The following is a 23291-nucleotide window of genomic DNA, read 5'->3' on the forward strand; positions in this document are numbered from 1 at the left end:
TGCAATAGCTCTAGCCTCTAGCAACACTGAGACCTAGAAACGCTAAGTATTCCTCTCACTTTTGAACAAGAAGTCAGCATATCTCTGAAAATGACAACCTCTTTCCAATATCAGCTGGACAGTTATCACAATTTAGATCCAGAGACTGTTCATGTGTCTCTGAAAGTGGACAAAGTTTTCAGTCCACGAGTGTATTCTCAAATTCACATAATGGATATGCAAACTAAAGGTGAACTAGAAACAGGAAAGAAATCTTCATGGTTCAGAACCTTTGAGCAATTTCAAGCATTTTGAATAAGCTTCAGGTTCAAAAACAAATATAAAGATGTGACTGTGCCTAAAGTTAGAACTTAAGCAAAATAAAATAGGTACCTCCAGTGATAGAAACATGGATGGTATTTGGGGTTTAGTTTTGTTTTGTTACATTTCTTTTTCAATTAGTTTTTATAGCAAGGTTTGGAATCACACAATGTGTTTTAAGTGTATTTCATTAAGATGGTTACTAAAACCTATTATGAAATATTTTACTTAATTAGGTGAAATACTATAATAGTGATACATTTGAAATCATTTTGCAAATTGTGGAGTGCTATACTAAGGTAAGCTCATAAATATTTGTTTCCTCATCCTGTCAAATAAATGAAGCACAATTGTATCTTTGTCTTAGAAATATATTTAATTGTCAAAATAAAAAACTTTAATATTTTTATTAAATAATGTTATTATAATTATGCAGATACCCTTAAGCTCTCAACTATTAAATAAAGTACAAGCCATGTTTTTGGTGCTGAAAACAGTGGTACGTGTGGTGTGGGAGGAGGGCAAAGAGGGCCAAGACGCACCTTGATACACGAAGTGGAAACCCCGCGCTGGAGCCCCACTCTTCGCGCTGAATCGGAGCAGAATCTGGTTGGATGTGGCCAAAGGTAGCGTCTCACCTGGAGGGAAAACCAGAGATCATCTAAAGGATAGATAATAACAGGGTGTTTATTTTCTGATATTTTTATTTTCTTCTGAGATAGGTATTAAATTTTCTGTGGTCTCAGTTAAAAAAAAAAAAAGATAAACCAAGGTGGTTTCATATGTGGGATAAAAATGCATTTGAAATTTTACATTGAAAATAAGATTTTACTAAGCAAGCAAGCAAATTCAAAGATGATTAAATTTCTCCTCCACAAAAGAAAATAAAAATAGACAAGCATAATATGAATTCTCCTGGCTGTGTGACTAGAATGAAAGAGCTCGCTGAAGGTTTACCTGAGTGAGACCCCGAGAGTGAGCTGAGCAGTCGGGCCTGAGGGTGCGTCCCGTCAAACAGCTCTGCCAGGTCATTCAGCGCCGTCTGGAAATAGGCGAACTGCCCAAACACCACTGAAAATGAAGGGGTGGGTTTCACAAAATGCTTTTTTAAAAATAAAACAATGAATGAGGTCCCATCACTTCATGGCAAATAGATGGGAAAAAGTGGAAGCACTGACAGACTTTATTTTCATCGGCTCCAAAATCACTGCAGGTGGTGACTGCAGCCATGAAATTAAAAGACGCTTGCTCCTTGGAAGGAGAGTTATGACAAACCTAGACAGCATATTAAAAAGCAGGAATATTGCTTTGCTGACAAAGGTCCATATAGTGAAAGCTATGTTTTTTCCAGTAGTCATGTACAGATGTGAGAGCTGGACATAAAGAAGGCTGAGAGTCAAAGAATTGATGCTTTCAAACTGTGGTGCTGGAGAAGACTCTTGAGAGTCCCTTGGACAGCAAAGACATCAACCAGTCAATCCTAAAGGACACCAACCCTGAATATTCATCAGAAGGACTGATGCTGAAGCTGAAGCTCCAATACTTTGGCCACCTGATGCCAAGAGCCAACTCATTGGAAAAGACCCTGATGCTGGGAAAGATTGAGGACAGGAGGAGAAGGGGACGACAGAGGGTGAGATGGCTGGATGGCATCACCGACTCAGTGGACATGAATCTGAGCAAACCCTGGAAGACAGGGAAGGACTGGGGATCCTGGTGTGCTGCAGTCCAAGGGGTCACAAAGTGTTGGACACGACTCAGAGACTCAACAACAACAACAAACGCAGAATTTTAGAGTCATCGGTCATCATAAAGAATGGAAATCTAGCACTTATTCTAACTTTCATTGTTTATTTTTTATAACAAAATAAATATTTTGAAGCCAGTCTTTCAGTTTTTAAATTAAATTGCTATTTTGCATTTTCCACTTACTGATAGAGTAAGTGGGCCTTCTGGGAATCTGGTCCCTCCGCCCTGGTTTCTGTGATCACATCCGTCACCCTGTAAGTATCAGGCACCTGCTTTTCTTAACACAGCAAGATGACACAAGGGAAGCTTTGCCTGGAAACTCAGTCACCCTTGAGAACTGCCTGAAAGAAGGAGCTTAAGATACTGAGTACGTTGCCTTGCACTGTTCATGAAGGCCTGTGATCTAAACTACCAGAGGCTGAGTAAGTCCTTGGAGGAGGTTTTTATTAGATCCTTAGAAGCCTGTGATTAATATAAAAGAAGTTCATAGGAATCATCTGTCTCCCATATGCAAGTTTCTTAAGCAGTAATTAACTTTCTCATCACATAATCGTGTTTTTTAAAATGTTTGCCCTCAAACAGAATGGAACCTTAGAATTTTTGTCAGTTTTATTTCTATGAGTGGGTGGCTGCTATTTTGAGTGTAAAGAAAAAAAAATAGAGTATGTTGGGTTTTAACTTTTACTGTTGGGAGAAAGGAACTATTCTATAAAATTATGAAAGCTGTTCTCTTCCGACTCCGGGAGAGAATCCAACACAGAGATATCTTTCTGGTCTATAGTGAGAGGGGAGACGTTGAGGGAGCTGCCAGGGGCCTGTCAGTGGGAGGCCATCTAGACACGAAGCCATCCCAGAAACTTGGCTCAGGCTGGAAGTAAAGTTCAGGAAGGAAACTCAGGATGTCAGATTCGGAGGGCTCAGACAGGACTGCTTTTACATCTGCAGCCACTCAAAGGTGGGTTTACTGACCCAGTGATTTCCAGAATAATCAATAACCAAATATCCATGCCAGTATCTCACAGAGTTATCAGGCTCCCCTGGCCAACACGTGAGACTATGATCTTCCTCACACACAACCAACCAAATGAGAAAATGCTTCCTAACCAAAACAAGAACAGAGCCAAAATTATTCTACTTATTCTGGATTGGAATCTGAGAAGGAAGTTTGAGCATTTCACATCACACTGATAAAAGACCTGTAGTGGATCTTGTATGAGATACCTTTGGAAAACCTGTCACACATCATCTTCTTTTATATTATTTCATTAAATCAAGAGCTGATGTATTTGTTTATAAAATGATGGAAATATTAACACTGAAAGAGATACGACAGTGAATCAAAAATAATAAGAAAAGCTTACCAAATTCCTTTGGTACCGTTATTGAATAGAGGCAGATCTGACCGGCAGTATAGTTGTGAGGGTAATTGGGTGACAAGACCACCCCCTCTGATCCGGTGTACTGGCCTCCGCAGGGGGCTGAAAGAGATCAACTGAGAATCATGTGCTGTGCGTAACCACGCGGCAGGTGACAGGTGACCGAAAAATGAAAGCATTGTGCAGTCAACATGAATATTCAAAAACCTAACAAATTATCATAGTTAAAAATTGATTTTACATCTCTTCCAAAAGTGAAATAAGAAGAAAAGCAAAGATTGAGAAGGTGAGAATAAAAGTAACTCAACTTGAGAGGAGGACCTAATATTATTTTTAAGAACGGTCTGAGACATGCTAAAATAATAATGAAAACAGTTCTCGTGAGAGTAGGAACAGGTCGAATAAAGACAAATTCTTAAGTTACTTCGAAAGTCTCACTAGAATTTTCCAGTTTATTTCAAACACCATATTAACTTAAGTGATACAAAGATTATTTCCATTTTCTATTGTCTAATTACTATGAGACTAAAAGAAAAAATGGAGAAGGCAATGGCACCCCACTCCAGTACTCTTGCCTGGAAAATCCCATGGACAGAGGAGCCTGGTAGGCTGCAGTCCATGGGGTCTCTAAGAGTCAGACATGACTGAGCAACTTCACTTTCCCTTTTCCCTTTCATGCATTGGAGAAGGAAATGGCAACCCACTCCAGTGTTCTTGCCTGGAGAATCCCAGGGACAGGGGAGCCTGGTGGGCTGCCGTCTATGGGGTCGCACAGAGTTGGACACGGACACGACTGAAGCGACTTAGCACAAAAGAAAAATAATTATTTTTAGTTCTTGCTATCTTTTCATCATAGATTCAGCTCAAGAATGACAGATATAGTTACTAGTGTATCTGAGGTCTCTTCTTGTAAGTCCCACTGAAAGCTGAAGGAACCCAAAAGTAGAAAGTTAAGGCAGGTACACTGATGAGGTGTTACATGCACAGCTCAGTGAGAGACAGACTGTGTGTTTATTTTCCTTCTGATCATCTTATTTACTCCCAGCATTGCACTTGCTGAGAAAATAGAAAAAAGAAAAAACAAACCTGTGGCCTAGATATTCAAAATACTATTGTTAAGCATCTTAAAGTAGACATCCAATTAAATTCCAGTCTGGAAAAATCCAGTTTTGGGATTAAATTGCAAATCCTTCAATTTCTCCTTTTTTTTTTACTTAAAAAGAGGTCCATGTCTGTGCACTTGTTTAGAATACTATGTACCCACTGAGATGACACTGATTGTATCCTCTGTGGCCTGACTACACGCCTCCTTATCCTGGGTACACCTTCTGTGATCTGGATTCATAATTATTTCCAGTCTGTGGGAAAGTTTGTATTTCTATAGCTTATTTCTTCTCGGTGTGACAGTTTTCAAGCATTAAAAAGGATAGAAATCAGAGATAACATGCTTAATCTTTTGATTAGCATACTGTTGAGTCCTAATGGATGGCCAGGATGAATAAAGCTCCTCAGATGTTGATGCTGGCATCCAAGCGCCTCACTGATGACTGCGCAGATTTCCCAGGGCCTGCTCTATGCTCCTGGAAACAGAAGTCATGCTCTAGAAAGTCAAGGAAGACAGCTTAAGACACCTGACAGCTTTACACTAGCAGAGATTTCACTTAACTAAGCCAAGAGCAGCCTTCATGCTAGTGTCTTAACTCAGAGCAATTTTATCACCCTAAAACAATTTCCATGATATTGCCAGTTTTTTTTTTTTAACAATCTTAAATAGAAAAAAAAAATGTTTTTACTTTTAGATGGAGGAAATTCTCTATGCTAAACTTCAAAGCTCAAGGTTTTCAGTGAAACGCTGGAAGACTCCTACCAGTTGAGAAAGATCACTTATTTTTTAAAAATCAACCATACAAATTCAACCACGTTATTTCCAAAATACGTATATATATATATATATATATATATATATATATACACATATATAAATGTATGTATATGTATACGTACACATATAAATTTGCTTAAACACTCAAAGTTCACATTTTTAAAGATAAGTACAAATGAAAAGAAAATTTATTTTCTTTTAGACATATAAAATTCAAGCAGATCCTTTTGCAAATATCCTTTTTCTGTAAGAAAAAGTTAAACTATTTTGAATTTTAAACAAGAAGTATAAATGAAAAGTGGAAATAAATCTTCACTGGGCTAATATTTGGATGGCCAAATGATCACACAGAAATCTTATCAATCAAGAATCATATCTTCTGATATATTTGTTCAAGTGTAACTGTTGTGTTTAGCTGCTCAGTCATATCTGACTCTTTGAGACCCTGTGGACTGCAGCCCACCAGTCTGAAATATATATATATATACATTTCAGAAATAACATGGTTGAATTTGTATGGTTGATTTTTTAAAAAATTAAGTGATACATCTAAACTGATAGAAGGAGTCTTCCAGCATTTCTGCAAATATTTATTTTGTTCACAAATAGGATGAAAGAATATTACTTTATGATAATAGGAAACAATGAAAACTAAAAAGGATGCAATGAAAGAAAACAGACGCAACATTTTAGGTCCTCTGCCACCTTGATAAATTGCCCTGTGCTATACATTCTTCCCCAGATTTGAAGATAAACACCAAAACTGCATGATTCACTTCAAAGCAACCAAACATTTGTGTAATTGAGAAAAATAGAGAATTCTTGTTTAATTTGTAATAATTATTATGTCCATATTACTGTGTTAATCTGAGAAATAGGAATTGCTTTTCTTATGCTAGAAATTCTTTTATATTAATATGATAATAATAGGAAAATAAATATGCTCTTGCTCTTTGGTAATTAATGTATTAAACAGACCATTTCGTAAATGAATAAGGACATGCAACAGCATTCACTGCAGATGGTAACAAGAAACTAACTCATCCATTTGGTTAAATGGAATATATGTAAACCAAAACCAACATAAACAGAAGCCATTTGACCCAAGCAAGAGACTTGAGGGTGTTTCCATTTCTGTTCTAATTCAGGAAGCCTCAGTGAACAATAACTGTAGTAAAAAGAAAGAAAAATTATGTCATGCCTTTAAAACAAACTAGTCCAAAGTATGTCCCTTAATATACAAACTAAGAAGATGTTTAAAATTTAGCAACATTCACTTAGCTTAATTGGTGATCTGAGTAATTCACGGACATTAATTCAGCACAAATGTGCTGTTCTTCATGAGATATCCAAAATAAAATATGGGAGAGGTCATTTATGCTTAATGGTTTGAAATTCTTAAGTTTTATTTAAATTTAAAAAATTAAGGAAAAATCATTCTTTGATGTTTTAAACACATAGATACGATGACTAGTTAATAGAAACTGTGCTTGATGGGTCTTCAGATATGGAAAAAACCTCTAACTTAAAATTAGATTATTTATCAGTTGCCTAAATGTGGCCTATTTTTTTTCCCCCTTGAGTCTGTGGCTAGAGAATTTATTATCATCCCTCATACGTTCAAAATATGTTTGAATTTAATACAATGCATGGTTTTCACACTTAGAAATGTCCAACTATCTAAGTGAAAGAAAAATACCCCCCTCCCAGAAACCTGAGTAAATTAAACTACATGATCAAGGAAGGCCAAATCCTTATCCCACGTTGCTCTGCGGGCTCACACCACTGATGAGGGGTAGAGGACTGACGTGCGGACCCTCTCCCGAATGAGGGTCCGAGTTCCAGAGGGAAGTTATCCCTGCAGGCAGCTCTGGCCCCACACATCGGCACGTACCATTGCAGGAGGGCAGGACCCTGTTCCACGCAGGCTTTCCGTCCACTCCAATCACACACGTGATGGAAGACGGGTCAGCGATCTTGTAGCCAGACTCACACTGGTAGGTGACGGTTGAGCCGAGCTTGAAGTCGGTCCCGATCCTCGTCCCATTCATTATGTTCCCAGGGTCAAAACAGGCTTCCCGTGGTTTCTCTGTGGAAGAAATGAATGCAAACTCCATGAGAGCAGGGATTTTATCTCTTTAAGTGTCCAGCAAATGAAAAATGCTCAAAAAAATGGATTGACTCATGACCAAGTTGTTAATGTTCAACTCAATGATTATCGTAGAAAAACAGAAAAAACTCCTTCGATAAAATTATATTTCTCATTTTTCAAATGACAACACACTGCAGAATTCCTGTTGCGGTTGATTTCCTGACTTTTGTACTTAATTCATAGTAAGATGAAATCACACCACATTTTAGGAAGAGATGGGAGAATTGGCTTCTCAAAAGGAGGCTGGCTTAATTCATGTGAGGTAAGAGTGATTTTTTTTATGCTGGGAAGATAATCAAGGAAGGAAGTTCTGATCCTGTACTACCCTCACTGAGTAGTCACTGAAGCCAAATGTAGCTGGAAAACATGTTTCCTGACCCGTAAGGGCCAAGCCCTGTGCCTGGGATGTGATAATTACCCAACACAGTTCTATTCTAATTGCAGTACCTGCTGCAAGGAAGTGTGGGTGGATTATGTATCAGCATTGAGCTGGGTATCGTGCTTGTTTCATTCAAATATTCACCCACTTCTGTGACATGAGGATGATCTGGGCGCTGTTTTACATTTTGAGAATATGAAGCTCAAGATAGGCCAAATAACTTCCACAAAAATGCCCTACAAAGTCCTGTCCAGTTATAGGACCACTGAAGGACGCATTTGCTAAAAACCTTGTTGCTGTTTAGTCACTCAGTCATGTCCGACTCTTTGTGACCCCATGGACTGCAGCACATCAGGTTTCCTTATCCTTCACTGTCTCCCAGAGTTTGCTCAAATTCCTGTCCACTGAGTCGGTGATGCCATTCAACCATCTCATCTTTTGCCACCCCTTTCTCCTCTTGCCCTCAATCTTTCCCAGCATCAGGGTCTTTTCCAATGAGTTGGCTCTTTGTATCTTGTTACCAAAGGACTGGAGATTCAGCTTCAACACCAGACCTTCCAATGAATATTCAGGGTTGATTTCCTTTAGAATTGACTGGTTTGATCTCCTCGCTGTCCAGGGAACTCTCAAGAGTCTTTTCCAGCACCACGATTCCAAAACATCAATTCTTCAGCACTCAGCCTGCTTTATGGTCCAACTCTCACATCCATACAAAACTACTGGAAAGACCATAGCTTTGACTAGATGAACCTTTGTCAGCAAAATGATGTCTCTACTTTTTAATACACTTTCTAGGTAGATGTGTCATAGCTTTCCTTCCAAGGCTAAAACCCTATCTTCTTCTAAATATAAGTACAAAGCTATCTTCTTTCTCTCCCACAGTCTTGTAGATGTGTGGTTAATTCCACTTGTGTCTTGGTAGCTTTAATATTGTAAATATTCTATTTTAGCAGACCTTCCAAATATCTCTAAATCAGATATCTATATCTCCTTCTGTTGCATACAATTCCACCATTTGAATTGCTTCCTGTTTGTGCTTGTCAACATCATTCACTCCATCAGCAAAGCTCCTTGTAACATCAGAAACCTCTGGGATGGAATTTTACAGCTTTTCAAGTGATCAATATAGATGTTATACTGAAATGTTTTTCTTTTTTGTGGGGGGGGTTACAGTTAAAAAAATGCTGTTTATTATGAATATGTGTGAGTGTATGTGTGTGTGGAATGGGGTTATCATTAATAATACAAATATATGCTCAAGGATAACTTGAGTGCATAAAATAAATATGCTTCAGTTCTTTTCATTTTTTTGACAATCTTTCCCCCAGAGCTAAGCACACACATAAAGGAGAGTATAAATGCAAGGCTTCATTTTACCTTTATGGGGAGTTGTGATCAATATGGATTATGTTCCCTTTTAAACATTTTCCCTCACTGAGTGTCTGCCTACTGTGTATGTGTTCAGTCATGTCTGACTCTTCGCGACCCCATGGACTGTAGCCCACCAGGTTCCTCTTTCTATGGAATTCTCCAGGCAAGAACAATGGAGTGGGTTGTCATTTCCTTCTCCAGGGGAAGAGCTTCCCAACTCAGGGATCAAACTCCCCTCTCTTGCATCTCCTGCATCGGCAGGAGGGTGCTTGATCACTGTGCCACCTGGGAAGCTCACTGCCAGTGAGTAAATCCGCACAGTGGTGTTAGAGGATGCTCCTGGGAGGCCGTGGCAGGTGAGCTGGGAAACCGTGAAGATGAAATGAGCTCTGAAACCACATCCTGCTTCCTCTGAGGAACGGTTAACACGGAGTAGAAGAGGGAAAAAGCACAAACTTTGTGATGTTTTGCAGGATGGAAAAGAGGTCTGTTCGGCTGTATTGATTCAATACTTCTCAGTATATTTTTAATCCTCTATGTATTAACATCAGCCAAACAGAGATCTCCTTGGCAGTGTTGACCCAATCTATTATAACCAACTATTAGAATATATTATTTACATACTTTGGTTGAAAGCACAACATAAATATATAAATATTATATTATCATGAGTATCATATATGCTATATAATCATATATATCATAGATAATATAGCAATTATCACATATCACACCTCATTATTATGTGTACCATATACCATGTGTACTATATTATCACACATATTAAATATTACCATACATATGTATCATATGCCATATGTACTATATTATCATATAACATGTTGAACACTATCATACATCATGCATATCATAGGCTATGCATAATATTTCAATTAGTATACATAATATATCATATATGTACATTTTGGAAACCCCTCTATTTTGCTCTGGTTAGAGTCTCACAGCAAGAGCTGTGAGCTCTGTTGGGACCCACACTCTCTAATCACTTCACTGAAAACTGATTTGTTCAAGGAGTAGGGGACATTCTGATAATTCTTTGTAGCTTCTTCAAATCCCACAGAGAGCACAGATCATTTATTTTAAGCAAATAAGGGACGAATAAGTAAAACTGTGGTCACCAGAATAATCTTTCCATCAGCTGCCTTCTGGGAGAACATACCCAGCACCTAATAAATATAAGCACTGGTTTGGGGTATACATTTTTCTCCTATAAAATAGCAGAGAAAAAAATGCATTTCTGTTGCCTGGTCAGCCTTTTTTGTCATTTTTTGTTATAAATGTCTGTTGGTTTAGGGTATGTTTGGTTAAATAACACACCCTCAATTTTCTGCTCCATGTTGCTAATGGAGAGCTCTGAGGCCAGTTTTTCTTCATTTCTCCAAATGAACTGCATCGAATCTTTTGGTTCCATTTACTCAGTTGTCAGTTCAGGATGTTTGGTGATAAATCACGGTACTTTTTCTGCTTACAATTTGTCACAATTTCTAAGGAGATGACTTCATTACACAGTTCCTGTCAGTTCTGCTTAAGGACGCTTCTCAGAACTCCTGCCCTAGAGCCATGTCTGTGGACTCCGCTGGGTCTCTGGGGTCACTGGAAGGACTGCCCTGAGGCTCCTTCGGGTCAAGTCCAAGCGCCGGGTCTGCTCTCTGCTTCCCTGACCAATGACAAATGCACAGTCCTTTTTTTTTTCCCTTGAAGTACAGTTGATTTACAATATCACATTAGTTTCAGGTGTACCAACTGTATAGTGATTCAGTATTTTTGCAGATTGTATTCCATCATAAGTTATTACAAAATAATGGCTTCGATTTCCTGTGCTGTAGACAACAGAGGATGAGATGGTTGGATGGCATCACCAACTCAATGGACAAGAGTTTGAGCAAGCTCTGGGAGATAGTGAAGGACAGAGGAGTCTGCTGTGCTGCAATCCATGGGGTCGCAAATAGTCAGACACCACTTAGCAGCTGAACACCAACAAAATAGTGGCTATAATTCCCTGTGCTGTAAAAAATGTCCTTGCTGCTTATCTATTTTATACATAGTAGTTAGTTAACCCCGCACCCCTCGTTTGTCTCTCCCCTCTTCCTTTTCCTCTTTGTAACCACAAGTTCGTTTCCTATGTCTGTGAGTCTGTTTCTGTTTTGCTTATACATTAATTTGCATTGTTTTTTAGATTCAACTTACAAGTGATAAAACTATAAACTGTAATAAAGATTGGTAAGTTTGTAGATGTTGCTGTTTTGGAGGAAGTAGATTAATTTTCTGCTTAAAAATCATATCAATAAATGCAAGTTTGTTAAAAGGCTAACAAGAGTTGAAACAGCCTATGCTTTTTTTTTACAATTCTGGTAACTAATAACCAATTCACAAGCTTAAACAGACATATACACACACACACACACATATATATATATATTCATTATTTTTAAAAAGCATTCACTACTGTGAATTAATATGTTGGTAAGTCCTTTTCTCTGATTCTTTGTAAGGTGACCTGTGTTTTCCTTGTTCACATGAGAAATAGATTTGAACACATACATATTTACTTTCATTAACCCAAGGGCACAATGCTGAGTTTGGGGTGGTTTTTGCTGTGAGTTTTCTGTGTGTTTTCCCTGGATGCTGGTGACAGTGGGGGGTAGACCCCAGGGGAGTGGGCGACACTCATCATGTGGCCAAAGAGGAAAGACGTGAGCAGAATCAGTGCTCGTGTGTGCGTGAGTCCCTGTGCTCTCAATCGCTCAGTCATGTCCGACTCTGCACCCCCATGGACTGTAGCCCACCAGGCTCCTCTGTCCATGGAATTCTCCAGGCAAGAGTACTGGAGTGGGTTAACATTTCCTCCTCCAGGTATCTTCCCGACTCAGGGATCAAACCCCTGTTCCTTTCGTCTCCTGCACTGGCAGGCGGGTTCTTTCCCACCAGTGCCACCTGGGAAGCCCCGGGACCAGTGCTCACTCCCCATCAAACCAACACCGTGGGTGGTCAGGACAGGGAAAGGGCAATCAGTATTTTACATTTTGAAAAATACTGAGATGAAACTAAGCTGGTTGATGTACTTATATTGAGTCATCCTAGAGAAACAAGATAGTAAAATAATTTTAAAATAGTTAATTACTTCAATTATTCATTGCATGTGCTAAGTCACTTAAGTTGTGTCTGATTCTTTGAGACCCCATGGACTGTAGCCCCCACCCCAGGCTCCTCTGTCCATGGGATTCTCCAGGCAAAAATACTGGAGTGGGTTGTCGTTTCCTCCTCCAGGGGATCTTCCTGACCCAGGGATCGAACCTGCATCTCTTATGTCTCCTGCATTGGCAGGTGGGTCCTTTACCACCAGTGCCCATCATAATTTATCTTTAAATGGCCATGAATCTGGAGGAAAAACAAAAACAAAACTTCCTCTCCTACTTTCTTTTCTTTCGGCTACGGTAGAAATATATGTTGGAAATTTCTTCTCCTCTGGAGAGATTGGAACCTCTTCCCCAGACAGATGAGAAAGATGTCAGAATTTTATGCATTAAGTAGATAGGCAAGACTTCATAAATAAATGTTTACAATGAAAGCAATTCTGATACAAATTACTTTCCTTGCCAGTTAAGCTGATCACAATACCTTTAAATTCAATGGCAAACCCCGACAAGCCCACAGAAGCATCACTTCGAAATGCCAGAAAAAGACTATTTCCACTGCTCTCAATTCTTTCTGGGGCTTGAGAGCCCTGGAAACTTCCAATGAGAGGGCTGTTGGAGTCCTCTCCTTCATAGATGTGCAGGAAATCATAGCTGGGCTCCATGTTGAAACTGAAAGGAAAGAATATTGATGAGTTTCCATACCTCCTACATGTGTCTCTCTTCTTCCCAACTATCAAGTCTCTGAGAGCACACAGTGACTGTATTTGCCTTTGTATGTTAACTTTTAAAAAGCAGGACAATCCAAAAGCTAAATACAATAATAATCAAAATGGCAATAAATACAACAGACACTAATTATAACAAATACTATTGGTATTTTACATAATAACCATCATCTTCAATACAGTATGATTTTGAAGATATATAAAGGAAAATGAGTCCTTGTAACATAGATACAGTGTCACTTCCCTGCAACTGTGATATTTCCAATGAATGCAGTTTAAAGGAAGGGGGTTCAGAAGTGATGCATTTCCACTGACATTTGATTTTTATGTGAAAATATTTTTAGTTTAATAATATATATCCTTGGTGTTTGGGCTTCCCTGGTGGCTCAGATGGTAAAGAGCCTGCCTGCTGTTCATCCTTGGTGTTGATGATGATTATTAAAGTTCAAAAATATTTTTGGTTGTTTTGACTTTTTTTTTAAATTAGTTTATTTATCTATTTTTTAACTTCACAATATTGTATTTGTTTTGCCATACATTGACATGAATCCACCATGGGTGTACATGTTTTCCCCTTCCAGAACCCCCCCTCCCACCTCCCTCCCCATCCCATCCCTCTGGGTCATCCTGGTGCACCAGCCCCGAGCACCCTGTATCATGCATCGAACCTGGACTGGTGATTCGTTTCACATATGATAATTTACATGCTTCAGTGGCATTCTCCCATATCATCCCACCCTCGCCCTCTCCCCTAGAGTCCATAATACTGTTCTATTTATCTGTGTCTCTTTTGATGTCTCGCATACAGGGTTATCTTTACTGATTAACTAAATACCATATATATACATTAGTATACTGTATTGGTGTTTTTCTTTCTGGCTTACTTCACTCTGTATAATAGGCTCCAGTTTCGTCCACCTCATTAGAATTGATTCGAATGTTTTGATTTTTAAAATTGTAATTGTCTCTGCTTGCTTAGGTAATTCGGCCAATATTTTTACTCCTTACAATGGTACAAAGTGTGGAAGTCAAACTTCACGTTGTTTCACCACGACTGGATGTTCCAATTTTCTCTCCCTTCTCCCTCCTTCTCCCTCGCTCTCTTTCCCACTCTCTGTATTTCTCTGTCTCTCTTGTAATGTGAACACTCTAATAATTTCCAGTGTCTGACAATTAAAGTATAAAGCTCCCAAGCGGGATACAGTTTTAAACGTCTCTGCCATTTACGACAATAAGGGTGACAATAATCTGGGAACTTGAAACATATGTCTACTCTCAAGTAAAAGACTGAACTTGGTTCAGGCATCTAAGATCCCAGTGGGGTCAGGATAAGCAAATACACCAGACAGAGGCACTGCGGTAGCACATTTTGCCTGGCCCTCCTCAGTCCCCGCACCTCTAAGTCAGATACTTCAGGGTCTTTAACGTGGACCAGTCCAGGCGGCTTCCACTCTCTTTCTTTTCCCTTGGCGGCATGTTTGGATATACAAGGATGGAGAGAGTCAGGCGTTTTTAGATATTATCATAAACACGTGCTGTCGTTTAAGTGGCTCAAATTCATCTGGAGATTCAAGTGATAAAACATGAACCCTAGGTCCCTCCCAAAGCTGCCCCCGGGTTCTGAAGGGCTCAACGCGGGGGACCGCCATGGACCCCACGTGGGTGTGACACCTGCATCTGCACTTCTCTGCCCTGCTCCCTGTCAAGGGGCCCCTGCTCCCACGTGAGCTCCTAAACACACTTACTCAAGGAGTTTGTTACTTTCACTTATCTGTGAGTTCTCTGAAGTTGGAAACGAAGAGGAAGTAAAAGATTGGAATGACTGCAGAGTGAATAAAGAGGCCAAAAGGAATCGCAGCAACCAAACAGAATTTGATGGTAATAACAATTTCAATTGGAATAGTTTGCAAGGATGTTTTTAGATTCTGGTCATGAGACACCCCTATAACTGGCATAACTAATTATTATGATAGATTATTTGGAACAATGGAAATTCGATCAGGCACAAACAGAACATTCCAACTGTCCTCTGCTTTGGATGTCCCATCACGTATGCACAGAGGTCTGAAGTGATTCCTGCAATTAATGATGGTGCCTTTGGTTAAATCCTGTCTTACATCTACCTCCACCAGATGCACAGATCTACACACTCCAAGAATAGACCAAAGTTTGGTCATGCTTTTAAACCAAACTTAACTTGGGCTCCAATATGTGAGTGGCATCAACCCCAAAGTCTACAGAAGTTTTGATTAAACACTCCTCCCCAAAGACCCCTGAGCATAGGGTGAGCCTTGAAGCTTGCATGTATGTGCTCCAGGCCCTGTCATTCCTTGTCTTTGTCACCTTTGTTTCTGTCTCTGCCAGGCTCCCCCCGCCCCCTAGCTGACTGCAGTCTCACTCTTTAAAAGCATGTCCTAGGCAGCCAGTGCCAATAGCAGCTTCTTTGCTAGGGTCCTTGAGCATCTCTGTTCCCACCTGGTACCCTGGCTTCCTCCCTCTGTCTACTCAGTAGATCTAAGAGCTGAGGTCCCAGAAAATGCCCCACCCGAGCACACACAAGCTGTCCATTTCTTAGAAGATGTCACAAACCTGCAAGTTTCTGTGACACCCAGCCAGCGAATGAGTCCAAACTCTTAGAATCAGAAGAAAGCTTGGAGAGTTTCTAGGTCAACCTTCTTCCAGGGAGGTGCATAATATCAAGTGAAAAACCACTTGTATAATATAAAACTGCCTTATATATTATCAGTTGACTTGCACTGTGGGAAACTTGATGATGAGTCACTCTCCGTGACCTGAGGCAAGAAGCTCCTACAAAAACGGCTCTGTGCTCTCTAAAAGGCTTTTAATTGTTAATTTACTTTCAATCCCCTGGCAGCAGAGGTGTCTCCTGGTTCTAAGAAAGGCTCCATTAGAATTTAGCATTAACAAAAATCATAAGGATACTCAAAAACATAACCTAGCCAGTGTTCACAGCTTTTGTGTAATAGCTAAGTGGCATAATAAAGTACTCGTCACTTGGTAAATTTATAGCAGCTTGAGTAAACTCAGGAAGTGATGGCTTATCAAACTACTTAAAATTCAGAGTCACAGAGGTTTAAAATTACCCTGAGTCAGATCTCATCAAGAGGAGAAGGTGGAGGAAGATGAGCACAACCAGCCCTGGAATACTGATGTAAACATCTCAATGAGAGAAACTTGTTCAATTGACAGATAAATAAATATGATTAGACCACTCTGCCTTGGAGAGCTGAGACCAATAGGACAGCATATAGAACCACTTTTTAAAAAAAAAATACCACTTTATTTCATCCAAAAATCAAAATGCAAATTTGGAAAATATCTGGGGATTTGAAAAGATGCAATTATTGTATGTCAGATATTAATAATGTGATAGTTACATAGAATTTATATTTGTAATATAATCATATTATGATTTGAACTTTTACTATTTAATTTAGCAGAAAGAAGTTAGCATATTTTTAAAAAGGACTAATGTCTATTAATTGAAACTTTACAGCATTGAAATTTAGGGAACTTATATTTTCAGAGTTCTAGCAAGTTTTGAGTATTTTAATGATTATTAATAACAATAGCACCATTGGGGGTATCAGACAGGATATGCACTTGGAAACGCATTAGCGCCCATGCACTATGAGAAATATGAGATATTGATGAGAAATTACACTAAGTATATCTGTATGTCAGTCGCTCAGTTGTGTCTGACTCTTTGTGACACCATGGACTGTAGCCCACCAACCTCCTTTCGTCCATGGGATTTTCCAGGCAAGACTCCTGGAATGGGCTGCTATTTCCTCCTCCAGGACTTCTTCCTGACCCAGAGATTGAACCCTCATCTCTTACACTGGCAGGAGGATTCTTAACCACTGAGCCACCTGGGAAGCTGCAAGTATATCTAAATCATTGCTTTATTTTCTTGAATGTTCTGTAAATTAAGCCCTCTCATGTGGAACACATTGTAAAAATGTGTGCAAGATAGTATTTAAAAGTAATTCCTGCCACGTCATGTGCATCCTAATTCACGTAAAATGTTGAAAAGCAAAACAACCGATTTCCATGCTTGTCATCCTGCAGCCGTATGTTATCCCTTTTAGATTCAAGACCTCAGGCTTCACTAGATGTGAAATTGAAGGCCCTCTGAAAGGTGAGTGCATTCATCTCTAGGCGTGACATTTAAAGTCCTGCTACAAGGAGGGGCTCCACAGCACAGTACCTTTTGAATATCAGGGCGATGACGAAGTCGGGGTTCACTTTCACTCTCCAGTCGCACTCCTTCCCGGGTGGGTAGGGCTGCGGGTAGTTGGGTGACAAGATGACCCCCGCGGGCCCGGTCAGGTTCCCTCCGCATGCCGCTGTTAGGGAGGACAGAGGAACGCGGTCAGTGGGAGCTCCTCAGAGGCTGCACGCTGCGTTATTAAACTCCAGCGTGGGATTTTAAGACCCAGAACGTCTGTATATTTTTTAATGTGATCATTACCAAAGTTGATACAGCATCCCACTCCATTTTTAAGGAGGATTATCAATGCTGGCAAATGAAATGTACATCCTAAACTTTACCCAATTAAACTGACTAGGTTACCCGAATCCCCCACACTTCTGTCAAGTACACTATAAATATAAGAAAAAAAAAAAGAAATTTGGAGAGGGTAAAATATCCTCATTGATATCAGTTTATGGCCATGTCAATTCTTTGGTCATTTCTTGTGGTTTACAAAGAAGTCATTTTTCATTTACTCTAGAAAGTTTGCTTCAAATGGTAAATTGATCATTTATCTCCTGTTCACTTTTGTAACCCTAAGCCTAGGAATTTTGGATCATAATAAGTATGCAGGAAATAAAAGCTGAATAAATGAAGATTTGTTATTTAATAGATTTCTCACAGTCCTCTGCTATATGCAGGGCTTGGGGTATTGTTCCCAGATTTCAAAATGACAAAACTAACAAGTAAGATTTAGGTGATATCTGGGGACACATGACCAAGAGAAGGCTCAGCAGAAAGTTAAAACCCCTAAAAACATCATTTATCACAGTGCTTAGTAAGTTATTATCAGGAAGAAGCATTTTAGATAATAGTAATAAATTTAATGTTTTCTGCAGTCTTCAATCTTTAACCACAACTGTTTACATAAGTCAATGATTAATGTAGTTGATCATTGCCACCAGGCTAGACTGTCTTCATTCTTGAGCCTGAAAATTTTGGGGGTATTTACATTTAGTAGGTAAGACTTCTGTTAAAGCTTCTGTGCTGTGGAAGTTATCAAAGCACTGCAAAATTCACACACACACTAATTTTAGATAGATGCGTTAAAAATACTAGCTTAAAGGTTTTCATATTGAATACTGTGAATCGTCACTAAGTTGTTCTTTAAAAAATCACCCTGGTTAAATTGTACTGTTCCCTCTAAATTGTATACCTTATTTCACTTCATTGATTATGAACATATTCAGGGGAAAACACCAGTAGAGAAGGGAATATGCCAATTGCTGATAATTCCCACACAAATACACAGGGACTTTTTTTTTTGAAAATAAGATGAAGATGTACACTTTGTAATCTTCTGAGATGGATGTGTCTTTAAACACCCGTTTAACATCCTGAAAACTTAACTTTCCATAAGACAAAATCTAACGAATCCCAAGACATTTTGTTATAACTTCAGTTTCATGAAAGGCAAACTCTGAATAATATCACAGGAAATATTTATAATAAGTTCTTAAAGATGTACTCTCAAGAGCAATTCGATATAATTTTCTCAAAAATGGTTTCAACCACGTTTCCCGTAGCATGTAGTTTTATTTTAATAAATGGTGTGGAAACAATCAGCTAAGTGCGAAGAATCAGACTGAAAAACCCCAGAGGGGCTCTCGCAGGACAACACGTGGCCTCCCTGGAATCAAGTGGATGCTGACAGCGTGGAGCACTGAGCATATAGAAGAGGTGGTGCTGAGGTGGGGAGGGAGACACCGGAGGGTCTCAGGTGATGCTGCTCCACGCAGGCTTGAAAAGAACAAACTTGGCAGATTCAGGGTACCGGGTACAAGGGTGCCACCAGCAGGAAGAGCTCAGGATGAGACCCAAATATTCATTTATAAGGAACAAAGGGAAGATCCTGTCTTATTCACACTGGTCCCAGGAGGCATTTTCAATGAGGTTATTTAAGGACTTAGTGTGGAATTAAGTAGGACCATCTTGCTGGTTTGTTCTCTCTTCTGATGCGGGACTCTTCATTTTAGTCTCATCAGGTTTTCATTAGCAAGCTTGCACAATATTTCTGATAGGATTAGATTTAGTATCAAATGCAATTAAGACACTCTAGAAATTCTCCAGTGGGAATGGACATAGAGATAAAATCCTCAAACCCATATCAATCAACAGGCCCTCGTTCGAAACCCTCAGGGTCACGCCTCCTGACACACAGGATAATGAGTTCATCCACTGAGGTGTGCACCAGCGCTAGTTAACTGGACACATCACTACTTCCACATCAAAATATCTCAATGTTCATGCCACTAAACGGGATAAACAGTCTCAAAATAGTTACCCTGTAGACCAGGGCAGGATGGTGCCACCAATTAAGTGTCTGCAAACTTAGAATGCATTTTTGCTTTGCAGAGCTCTTTGGAGCCTGAACTTGGACAAAAGGTATTGGGGGCTACTCGAGAAATCTGAAACTGTGGAGATGGTCAAGAGACATTTTATTCAGAATCAGAAGGTAGTGAGAGTCCTCTGGTTTGGAGAATCAGTCTTTTAAGTCCCAGTTCCAGGGGCACCCCCATCATGGGAGTCCTTTGTGAAATGAAAAGAGTGAGGCATCCAAGCAAACCGTAAGAAGGGTGAGCAGCCAATGACAAGCTGGTTAAAAGCAGAGTAACATAAGAACAGGGGAGAGGCTGAGAGATTTTATAAAAGCATGAGAGAGAGAGGAAACAGCAAATAGAAAGAAAAAATACACTAAGAATAAAATGGAGAAACGTTAGCCTGTCAATAGGAAAGAGCCAAGTCAAGTGGCCAATGAGACTATGCAATTAAAAACAGTTCAATCTCACTGCTAATTTAATATGCCAATTGAATCACCAAGGAATCTTCATGTCCTGCTCATATTATGAGATTAACAAATACCATATATAGTGTTTTTTTTCTGAGTTGGGGAAAATAAACAATAATACGATGGCTGATGATGATTAAATTGGGCAATCTTTCCGGAAAAGTTTTGAAAACTCTAGAAATAGATAAGTTTGTAGAAATATGTCATTAAAAAAAATCATGGATGTTTTCTGCAGTGGTGTTCATTTCAGCAATTTTTGTGAGAGGGAAAAGGCTGAAACACCTAACTCTGCACTGAGGAGGGATTAATGGGATCAATATTGGTCATTATTGATCCCAACAGAGAACAACTCTGTAGGCAGAAATGTTAATTAGTTAAAAAAAAAGTAAGGACAGTAAAAGATATTCATCCTGTACTGGTAAATAAAAAGCATAATTTACAAAATAATCATTCAGGGTGATATCATTTAAAAACATTTTAAAAATAGGTTATATATACATAAAATAACTATGACCCTTACATACGCATGTTTACGTTAATAGCAGTTGCCCTTAGGTAAAAAGGTGACAGTGTTTTTTCATCTTTTTTTCTTAACTGTAGCTTATAAAACTTATACAAAACATGCAATGTTTTAATAAAGAAGAAGCAAAAAATAAATAAATAAAAAATGTCTTGTATGAGCAGAACAGAATTTAGATTAGCACCAAAGCATTACCACCACTAAGGTGTACCACTATCTTACAAAAGCATAAAATCTCTTTTCTGAGGGAAAAATGTTCACAATAGGATGAAAAGATACTCATTTATTCCAAAATATGTGCTTTCCATTTTTGTGTTGCATAATATCTACGTGTGTGGGTAGTTTTTGTTGCCAATACAATTGATATTCTATTGCCTGGGAGTGTTGTTAGCTTCTCCGTGGAGCTGATACTCAAGAAAGATGAAGTGTTATCGGTTTTCATTGCTGAGAACTGGTTTACCTACTCACTGATCAAAGTTAGATAACTAAGAGGCAAACCCAAAAAAGACCATAGATTAGTTGGGAAGCTGGTCAAATTTTATAATGAATTGTTCAAAGGAATGTAAACCAAGAAATTATCTTCAAGAGATTAACTGGTAATTGTATTGCTTCTTTATATACTCCTCCATAAGCTTACGGAGAAGGCAATGGCAACCCACTCCAGTACTCTTGCCTGGAGAATCCCATGGACGGAGGAGCCTGGTAGGCTGCAGTCCGTGGGGTCACTAGGAGTCGGACACAACTGAGCAACTTCACTTTCACTTTTCACTTTCATGCATCAGAGAAGGAAATGACAACCCACTCCAGTGTTCTTGCCTGGAGAATCCCAGGGACAGGGGAGCCTGGTGGGCTGCTGTCTATGGGGTCGCACAGAGTCGAACAAGACTGAAGCAACTTAGCAGCAGCAGCAGCAGCCATAAGCTTAAACTCATGCAAATTGGGGGAAAAAGTGTCTTTCCTGATTTAAAAACAGACCAATGGTTTAACTTGTTGGTTGCATTTATAGGTAATTACTCCACTTTAAAAAAGGAACAAGAAGAAACCTAGTGCATCTCCTGATGACTCAGCTTGAGATGAAATGCATGACAGTGCTCACGAAAGTCATGAAATGTAAATGTGGCACAGAACATTAAATAAGCATGGTAGCTCTCTGACAGGCATGCACATGCTAATAAGCAGAGCTGTCAGTCTCATCTATCTCCAGACTCCTGCAAGCACTCTGTAATAAGTTAAGAGTTGCACATTATAGTGACATGGGACCACTGAGAATTTTTTCACTGCTGTGCGTTGTGACAATAGAAATCATTTAAAGTCACAAAATTCCCTCAAGGTCATCCGATGCAAAGCGGCCCATTAACTATGTGCATATCACTTCATGATCACTTCCTCTCTTTGCAGATCAAATTCAATTTTATGTTTTTCAAACAGATTATAAGGAGTATAAATTACACTGTAACAGTTCATTAAAATAATAAAGGTGTTTTTAAAAAAATTAAGATGGCCTGGCATAAATAGGTATTTAATGCAAAATATTTAATTGAATGGACAATTTAACTGAATGAATAATTACTGTTTATAAAAAAATGTGTCTTTCCTTAAAACCATATTTGTGATAGAATAGGGGACTTCCCAGGTGGCTCAGTGGTAAAGAATCTGCCTGCCAATGCAGGAGACACAGGTTCAGTCTCTGGATAGGGAATATCCCCTGGGGGAGGGAAAGGCAACCCACTCCAGTATTCTTGCCTGGAGAATCCCAGGGACAGGGGAGCCTGGCAGGCTACAGTCCATAGGGTCACAAAGAGTTGGACATGAAGCACATATCTTGGATGTTGGTTGTTCAAACTAAGGTCTGCAACACCAATGGTTTTCTTCTTAATAAGATCAAAACACAAAATTCTAGTAAATTTCAGAAAGAAGTCTTTCCTTTTATCTGTATATTGACAAAAGCAGTATAATTTCTAGATTTTAGGATTCTATTAAAAATGCACTGCTATTACAGAAAAATTATCTAAAAAGAGAACATATTCTTTATTGAGTAGGTTTTGCTTAAGGGCACATTTCTATATTAAAAATGAGAACAACAATGGTAGGGTTATGAATTGTCAGCCACCCAAAATTTTAAATTACAGTAACTTGATTGATCCATATTTTTATAAGATTTGTTAAGGATAGGAAATGTTAGGTAAATGTCAATTACTGTACATTAAGTAAACTACTTCCTTTATTCCACCTAATAAAATAAAGTTTAAAGATATATAATAAAATTTCAATGTAATCTCAGACATGCAAGAAACTCTTGAGAAATACTTCTGAAGAATAATACATTTATAGAGCAATTTTAATGATAACATGCACTCCTTCCCCAATTTAAAATTGCTATATTCCATTGTGCAATACCTATGCATGTAGGAGGGTCTGGTTGCCAAAAGAATCGGTTATTCAGCTGCACACAGGTGATTTTAGCTTGCCCTTGGAGCTGGTACCCAGGGTCACACTGGAAGGTGATGGTGTCCCCAGGTTCTCTGCTGTCCCCGTAGCGGGTACCATTTTGAGGCATACCCGGGTCATTGCAGGTGGATGCGATGGATGCTAGAACAAAGGGACAATATCACATT

At 39.1% G+C, this 23291-nt stretch overlaps 1 protein-coding gene across 1 annotated transcript in view; it reads right to left on the reverse strand.

Moving 5' to 3' along the window:
- CSMD1 (CUB and Sushi multiple domains 1) overlaps positions 1-23291 on the reverse strand; it is a 1578457-nt gene that overhangs the window by 230281 nt on the left and 1324885 nt on the right. The window contains exons 26-32 of the mRNA XM_081517452.1: positions 23074-23265; positions 17324-17462; positions 12849-13036; positions 7202-7396; positions 3411-3527; positions 1258-1371; positions 843-938 (exon numbers count right to left, since the gene is read on the reverse strand). Of these exons, the coding sequence (XP_081373578.1) occupies positions 843-938; positions 1258-1371; positions 3411-3527; positions 7202-7396; positions 12849-13036; positions 17324-17462; positions 23074-23265 (1041 nt within the window). The remainder of the gene's footprint in view (positions 1-842; positions 939-1257; positions 1372-3410; positions 3528-7201; positions 7397-12848; positions 13037-17323; positions 17463-23073; positions 23266-23291) is intronic.

Source organism: Giraffa tippelskirchi, chromosome 8 (genome assembly GCF_054371585.1).
Source record: "Giraffa tippelskirchi isolate mGirTip1 chromosome 8, T2T-mGirTip1v1.2.pri, whole genome shotgun sequence".
In the NCBI taxonomy this organism is placed as follows: domain Eukaryota; kingdom Metazoa; phylum Chordata; class Mammalia; order Artiodactyla; family Giraffidae; genus Giraffa; species Giraffa tippelskirchi.